Source organism: Penaeus vannamei, chromosome 25, assembly GCF_042767895.1.
Source record: "Penaeus vannamei isolate JL-2024 chromosome 25, ASM4276789v1, whole genome shotgun sequence".
Lineage (NCBI taxonomy): Eukaryota > Metazoa > Arthropoda > Malacostraca > Decapoda > Penaeidae > Penaeus > Penaeus vannamei.
In genome coordinates this window covers 8,633,771-8,643,008 of record NC_091573.1, presented here as the reverse complement: position 1 = coordinate 8,643,008, position 9,238 = coordinate 8,633,771, and the positions used below count along the sequence as shown (strand labels likewise).

At 36.1% G+C, this 9,238-nt stretch overlaps 1 protein-coding gene across 1 annotated transcript in view; it reads right to left on the bottom strand.

Moving 5' to 3' along the window:
- Window positions 1-1,534, bottom strand: part of LOC113809856 (protein turtle homolog A-like) — a 99,953-nt gene extending 98,419 nt beyond the window's left edge. Inside the window, exon 1 of the mRNA XM_070139083.1 lies at window positions 1,297-1,534. Coding sequence (XP_069995184.1) covers window positions 1,297-1,402 — 106 coding nt within the window. The 5' untranslated portion in view covers window positions 1,403-1,534. The remainder of the gene's footprint in view (window positions 1-1,296) is intronic.
- Between the last annotated feature and the right edge of the window lie 7,704 nt (window positions 1,535-9,238).

The following is a 9,238-nucleotide window of genomic DNA, read 5'->3' as shown; positions in this document are numbered from 1 at the left end:
AAGAAAGAAAGAAGGAAAGAAAATAAGATTTTCAGGTTGAATTCTAAAAAAAAAAAATAAATAAATAAAAAAATCAAATGAATCTACATATCCCAAATTCCGAAGAGTGGCGAAGAGGCAAAGGATAACGTATGAATAATGAAACTAAGAAGAATAGACAAAAATTAAAGAAGAGAAGAGAGAGAGAGAATAAGTCAAAATAAATATGAACACATTATGATGAATAGAATAGACAGAGAGAGAGAGAGAAAAAAAAAGAAACAACAAGAGAAAGACAAAAACAGAAAGAAAAAATGGAATTAGGACAACATACACTTTAAATGCGAATTCACTTGTTGAAAAAAGTTTTCATTTTTAAAAATCACTATCACTGTTGCTAATGTTGTTGTTATTTGTATTAACAGTCGTATTAAAATTAGCAGTATTATCATTTTCTATGTTATAATTATCACTGTTATTGTCATCGTTATCGTTATCATCTTCACTATTATCATAATCATTATTTTTGTTGTTGTTTATGTGGTTGTTCTTGTGATTGTTATTATTATTATTATCATCATTATGATTATTTTTCATTGTTATCATTGTTATTATTATTATTATTATTATTATTATTATTATTATTATTATTATTATTATTATTATTATCATCATTGACATTATTATCATTCACATCTTTATCATTGTTATCATCATTGTCATTATTATCATCATCATCAGCAGCAGCATTTCCATAATAATTATCATCAATATCATTTTCATCATCATTATCATAATCATCATTGTTGCTATTATCGTCGTCGTCATTACTACTGCTTATGATCTTGGTGTTATTATTCTATTGTTGCTCTTGACATTATTAATCATCTTCAACATAACTATGATCATTTTTTAACAAGACAAATCAATATAAATTAACGCCATAAAATGAATCTAAAACGTTCATTGTACACCGAATGAGTACCTAAAGAGAAAATACACATCCACGCTCAAACACACACACAGACACACACACACTCAAACAGACATACACACACGCTTAAACACACACACACACACACACTCAAACACACACAATTACACACACACACGCTCAAACACACACAATCACACGCTCAAACACACACAATCACACGCTCAAACACACACAATTACACATACACAATCCCACACACACACACACACGCGCGCGCTCAAACACACACAAACACACGCTCAAAAACCCCCCCTCACCCCCCCCTCCAAACACACACAATACCACTGCCAACACCAAACACAATAGGTCACAATACTCACTATCTTCCAGACCGCTGGGAATGTCACCCTCGTTGGCAAAACACCACGCAGGACAACACCACGCTGCCAACACCACCACCGCCTGCCACCAGTGCTTCGCTTTCATGGTGGTGGCAGCGACTTCAACTTCCTTGTTTTAATTGCATTTATAGTGAGGCTGCTCTCTTGCACAATTTTTTTCTTGTTATTACGATCTTTTGTTTTCTCTCTCTCCTTTTTTTCGTTATGTGTTTTTATATTTATTCTTTTATTATTATCTCCTTTTTTTCTCTCTCTCTTTTCGTTTTTGTGTTTCTAATTTATTTTATGTTTTTTTTCTTTCTATTTTTCTGAGTCTTAATGTCACTGGTTTATTATTATTTTTTATCTGTTTGGTTTATGTTTTTTTTTTAAATCTTATCTTTGTTCCATTATTATTTTCTTCTTTTCTTTTGATTTTGGATATATTTTATCGTTGTTAGCACATGGTTTATCTATATATGGATATTTATGTTACAAAAACTTTTGACATTCCGAAAGTAATATCGTATCGTCAAATTATCTTTCACACACGTTCATCCAAAGAACACTATATAAAACACAACGTTAATATTAGGAATGACCAAACTCTTCCAACTTTTCCAAAAAAAAGCTCATTTGGGAACAGAAACACGTCTCTCACGGGAACACTTCACCAGGAATGCTATACTTCTACTTCCTCCGCTACCGTCCAGGCGGACACTGAAGGACTACCCAGCATCCCGGCAACGACCGCTGCCCAGGATTGGCACCGCGGGACCAAACTGTTGTACCGACACGCCTGGCACCGCCGTCGCCCTGAAAACCACGGAAGTTTAAAATGTCACTTTTTTGTATATATAACAAGACTTTTATTCTCAATTCTACTGATATCACGAGAGTGTGACTGATAGAATTCACTTTATTCTTTACTCTTTCCTTCACCTCTGAATATATAAGACACCAACACCTTTTTTTTCGGGGAAATAAAACTTTACGTCGACATACCAACCAGTTCATTCATATTGCCAGGTCCTTGAGCTCAGGTAACCCCATTATTTGAATTCCTTCCGCAAAAGTCAGCCGACTGCATGATTTCTCTCTCATGCACGAGGTTTACTTAGCCGTCAGATCCTTCCCACGCGCCCATCCGAATTACCACGCCCGAATTTTGTGAAAACTTAATAAACCTCACAGAACTCTCTGCTCTTTGCCTTATTCCTGCTTACCTTCCCCCCCTTCCTTCTTCTATATCCCCCCTCCCCGCATTTAACCTTAATTTCCCTTGATTTAATTCTTTGAATAGTCTTCAGGAACCTTATAATCACTTGACACGTGAAAAATAAAACAATAATGAGTACACGAAAAAAAAAGAAAAATGAAAAACATCCACAACAGGATAATGAAAATGAACGTATATTTTCTTCATATCATGTGGCTGATTTTCCCTTTCCTTTTCATATTTAATACATCTTCCTCAACAACAAAACGATCTTTTTTCTTTCTTTTTTTTTCAGCGCTCATTTCCCTCCTAACCTCACAACACCTTCCTCGGTCCCCAGTCCTACAACCCTACGCCTCATCCTCTCGTTCTAACCCCATACAAACCTCTTCCTCCACCCCTCCCTCCCTTCTTCTTCCTTCTTCCACTCCTCTCCAACCTCAACCGTTTTTCTCAACCCCACAACTCTCCTTTGACCCCACCTTTCCCCCCCTTATAATTTCAACCCCCTCCTCCCCAACCAACCCTATAACTCCGTTCTTTCGTTCCTCCCTAACTCTCCCCCCCCAATAAACCCCCGGAACCTCAACCCTTCCTCGCTCCCCCAGCCAACGCCCTAACCCCTCCCCTCCTCCCTCCATCCCCAACCACCCCTCCTATCCTCATCCCATCCTTCCCTCTTTCCCCCTCCCCACCCCTACCCCCAACCCCCAGTCTATACCTCCGCCCAACATCCGCAACTCTAACCAGTTACGCCCCCTCCCACCCCCTCCCTTCCCCCACCCCCAATCCATACCTTCCCCAACCTCCTCACCCCTTCCACCCAATCACTCCCCCCCTTCCCCCTCCCTCAACCTTCCCACCCTCTCCCCCCAATCCCCCGCCCCTTCCCTCACCCCCTCTCCCTTCCCCCAGTCCCCCCGCCCCTTCCCTCACCTCTTTTCCCTACCCCCAACCTCGCCCCCAATCCATACCTCCGCCAACCTCCTCACCCCTTCCCCCTCCCTCAACCTCCCCACCCTCTCACCCCAATCCCCCCGCCTCTTCCCTCACCCCCTCTCCCCCAACTTCCCCTTTCCCTCCCCACCCTCTCCCCACCCCAACCCTCGCCCCCAATCCATACCTGACGCCCTAAATGCCAGCGCTGGAGCGACGTGGGTTGAGGCCAAACCCCACGAGGCACAGAAGAGGTGATTTAAATGCCCCGACTTCAATTATCAATAATGACGTCATTTTTTCGCGTATTTATCATCATAGGCCTAGAATATAGACCTATATGGACCTGGCCGCTATGTGTAGAGGGCCGCTATATGTAAGGGGGGTTAGAAATGGTGGAGGGAGGGGTGGGAGGGATATTTTGTTATGAATATTTCGGCGATTAATCAGAGGGTGTGTGGTAGGGGTGGGGAGGCGGGGAGGGGTGTGGTGGGGGGGTGGGGAGGGGGTGGTGGGTTAAGAAAGAGGGGGGTAGGGGGGGGAGATGGGGAGGCGTAAGGAGGGGTGTGGTAGGTGAGCGTGTATTGGGATAAAAAGTGTATGCGGGTTTGACTGTGTGTTTGTACGTGTGTGTGTCTGTGTGTGTGTGCTTGTATATATGTGTTTTGCCTGTGTTTCTTTTTATTTTTTTTTTTGTGCCTTTATGTGTAGAAGTGTGTTTATTGTTTATATTTGTGGAAACGTGTGTTTATGTGTAGGTGTGTTTGTTGATAATATTTGTGGGAACATGTGTTTTAGTGTTTGTGATTGTTGTTTATATACGGGTGTCTGGGTTCTGGTGTGTTAGCGTGACTGTAAGTGTGTGTTTGTGTGTGTTTGACGCGTTCCTCCTCGTGAAATATCACTGCGATTCCAGGGCCATAAATATGTTTTCGAAATTTGGAAATTTTCTCTCTCTTTCTGTGTCTCTGTTTGTCTCTGTCTGTTTCTGTCTGTTTGTTTGTTTATTTCTGTATCTCTCTTTCTCTCTCTGTCTATCTCTCTCTGTGTCTGTCTCTCTGTGTCTCTGTCTTTCTTTCTGTCTCTCTGCCTGTCTGTCTCTCTCTCTGTCTGTCTGTCTCTCTCTGTCTGTCTGTCTCTCTCTGTCTGTCTGTCTGTCTCTGTCTGTCTGTCTCTCTGTCTCTGTCTGTCTGTCTGTCTGTCTGTGTCTGTCTCTCTCTCTCTCTCTCTCTCTTCTCTCTCTCTCTCTCTCTCTTTTTTTCTCTCTCTCTCTCTCTCTCTCTCCCATTCCTACCAAACCAGAATCAGAAAATATATCGAACATACCGTATAAACAAACCTATAAAACATCCCCTTTTATCAAAAACCCAAAAATGCACATTAAATAAAACCCCAAAAACCCAAAACTTAAAAGGCAATATTTTCCCCCCGAAATATTCTGCCCAACATAACTTCATCAATTACCCCGAAACGTATAAAAAAGGAGTTAAAAAGGGGGGCCAGTAAATGGAAGGCAGTACCCCCTGCCATGGAACAACAATTAACGAAGAAAACGGAGCCATTATAGTCGCATGTTAAAACAGACACCATCTATCACACCCGAAAGAGATAGAGTTGTTCCACTTTTCTCTTTTATTCTCTCTTCTTAATATTGTCTTTTCTTCTTGTTTGTTTTTGTTTTTCTCTTCTCTATTGTTTTCCTTTTTTTCTTGTTCTTATTTTAATTTCTTTCTTTCTTTCTTCTTCTTCTATTCTTTTTCTTTTTTTCGCTCCTGTCATTCTTTTTTTCTGTCTTATCTGTGTTTCTTTCTTTTTCTTCTTCTTCTCCTTATCATCCGGCGCGCTTTGTTCACATTTATATTTATTTTATTTTTCTCCTTCCTATACTTTCTTTCTATTCTTCTCCCTCCACTTTTTTAATTTTTTTTCTCTTCTCTTCTCTTCCGTTTTCTGATTCGTCCTTCTCGTTCCCCTGTTATTATCATTATTATCTTTATCATTATGATCATTATTATAACTATAAATGTTATTATCATCATAATTATTATCATTATTATTGCCATCATTAGTATTATCATTGTCATTATCATTATTGTAATTGCTACCATTGTCATCATTATTATCACTATTTCATCATCATTATAATAATCATCATATATGTTATCTTATTTTTTCTGTCATTATTGGTACTATTACTATTATTATTAGCATTACCATTATTATCATTATTATTGTTACCATTACTGTTATTAAAATTATAATCATCGTTATTATTGTCATTATCATCACTGTTATTATCATTATTATTATCATTATTGTTATCTTTATAATTATAATTATCATAATCATTATTACTATCATTATTACCATTATGGTTATTATCACCATAATTATCATAATTATTATATTCATTATCATCGTCGTTGCTGTTATCATTATCATTGTTATTATCTTTATTACTATTATGATTATCATCATTATCATTGTTATTATCATTATCATTACTAATATTCCCATTATTATTTCAAATTATGTGTATCTTCTTGTGTCCCCTTATCGTCATTATTATTATTATTATAATTATCATTATAATTATTATTACCATTATTATTATTATTGCCGTCATCATCATTATTATTAATCTAAATATTATTATTACTATTATTATTATCAATATTATCATTATCATTATTATCATTATCCTTATTATTATTATTATTATTATTATTATTATTATTATTATTATTATTGTTATTATCATTATTATTATTATTATTATTATTATTGCCTCTATTATTGCCATTATTATTATTATCATTATCATTATTATTATTATCCTTATTATTATTATTATTAGTAGTAGTAGTAGTACAATTGTTGTTATTATTATCATTATCATTATTATTATTATTATCATCATCATCATTGTTATGATTTTTATTGTTATTAGTATCATCATTATTATCATCATCACTATTATTATCATCATCATCATTATCATCATTATTATTATCATCATCATTATTATTATCATCATTATTATTATCATTATTCATTTATCATTGTTATTCTTTTTTTTTTGGCGGGGGGGGGGTCATCCCCACTGTCCACGAAGCAGAAAATCTAACTGCCAAGGAATGGATTTTAAGAGACTGTAAAAGATACGAAACAAATTGAGAAAGACGTGAATGTAGACCAGGTTATTACCATACGTCATGTGGGGAAGTTAGTGCATGACAAGACACCGTATGTGAGGTTTATTTCCTTGTCAGATTTGTTGTTATTATTTGGTTTGTGTCTATGGGTTATGGGGTTAGTTTATGTGGTTTTTATTTTGATATTTTTTTTTTGTTGCTTTTTGTTTTTTTTCTGTTTTCAAGTGTGTCTGATTTCATTTTGTTTTATATACGTACACGCACACACACACACATAAACACATGCACATACACACACATATATACAAACACACACAAACACAAACAAACAAACACACACACACACACACAAGCAAATACACACAAACACACAAACAAACAAACACACACACACAAACAAACACACACACACAAACACACACAAGCAAATACACATAAACAAACACATACACACACACACACATCTGGCTATCTGTCTATTAACCATCTATCTACTCCGGTAAATATGTAAATCTACCACACATTATTCATTTATAAAAAAAAAAATCCATTCTGAAGCTTATTCTCACATAAATCTCATTTCCATTCCAGGAGATAAGAAGTAAAGGGAAAAACAAAAGTAAAAACCAACTTTTTCTCTCCACACTCTAAACCCACTCAAAAAGAAAGAAAAAAAATGAGAAGAAAAAGACAAAAATAGAAGGGATATAAAACAGAAAAGGAAGACAAAAAAGAGAAATGAAAAAGAACAGAAAAGGAAAAAAAAGAAATAAAATGAAATGAAAATGGAAAAGAAGGGATAAAAAGGGGAAAAATAAAGATAATGAAAAAGGAAAAAAAAAAAGAAAAGATAAAAAGAAAAAATTTATATACCTAAAAAAGATATGAGAGAAAAAAATATAAGAAAAAAATGACTTCCCTGCTCACTTTCCCTCCCCATTAAAAAAAGGAAAGAAAAAAAGAAAAAAAAAAATCTTAGGCCCAGACAACGAATCAAGATGACCCCTTCCCCCCTCTCATACCCCCCCCCCCCCATTCGTCCTCAGCGCTGGAAATTGGGCCGTCTATCAAGAAAGCCTATTTTGGCGAACATGAAGATCACATTTTCCCTAATTGGGCTTTTCTTTGGGGTCCTGGCGCTGGGATCGCCTTTGGAACTGTCTGTTTTATTTTATTTTTCATTTTATCTCCGTCTTTTATGTGTCTATTTACCTATCTGTCTTTTATCTGTCTATCTATTGATCTATCGGTATGTATGTGGAGAGATATGTATGTGTGTGTACATCTATCTGTCTGAATAGGTATATATGGTGTATATTCATACATACATACATATGTATATACATGCATACACACATACACACGCACACACACAAACACATACACACACACACACACGCACACACACACACACACACACACACACACACACACACACACACACACACACACACACACACACACACACACACACACACACACACACACATATATATATATATATATATATATATATATATATATATATATATATATATATATATATATATATATATATACTATATAAAATACAACACACATAAAAATAAATTATATATATATATATATATATATATATATATATATATATAAAATCTTCCACACAGTTCCTTTCTCCCTCGGAAGTGTCGCACAACGAGACTTCATCCGCCGGTAATGAGGCGAAAAAAATCACCAAATCTCGCTTAGTTGGCAACAATTCCGAGCAAATAACTGTAAAATTCACCAGTCGATATCACCCTCTTCAGCAGCCATAAAAAAAAATGTAAAAGTTGTCCTTCGTCATCGCTTTGACTTGTAATATAGAATTCGGAAGATAATTTGTACTTGAGATTTCTTTTGATTGATGGAGAAAAAAAAAATGTATTCTTGTATTTTTCTTGTTTATTTTATTTTTCAATCGTGATCAAATTATGGTTATTTATGCATGAAGTCATCTTAAGATCGGCTATGATGATGATAGATATCATTGTTGTTGATTTTCCTTGTAAATGCAACATCTTTCATTGCCATTAGATAGATATATTTTACTCTATATGCACAACACACACACACACACACACACACACACACACACACACACACACACACACACACACACACACACACACACACACACACACACACACACACACATCTATATATAGTGATAATAGTACTGGTTAGTAAAAGCCAATGCATATTTTCCTTACAGCAGCAACAATGCAACATTATCAAACGGAAAAAACGACAACAGAAAGTATCAACATGAAGAAGGCAAAAGGCAGCCCCCGTCAACCGAACATGACAGAGACAGGGTATCAGAAAATGCTTTTATTACGAAGGCGGAAAATGGTGGAATCGGGGCACGAGACGCTAGCTATTGGGAGATCGCTAAAGTGTTCTCTTGTTTTGTATCTTATTGTCTAAAGTAACTTGCTAAATTACTTAAGTTTCTGAGTTTTTTAAAGTTTTGGTTTGTAAGTATCCGTTTGGAGGAAGAGAGTTACTGATTTGTCGATTTGGCTATCTCTCTGATTCGTCTGTCTTGGCGTTTATCTGTCTTTGTTTCTCTTATTCTCTGCTTGTATGAATGTCTATTTGTCGATTTGTC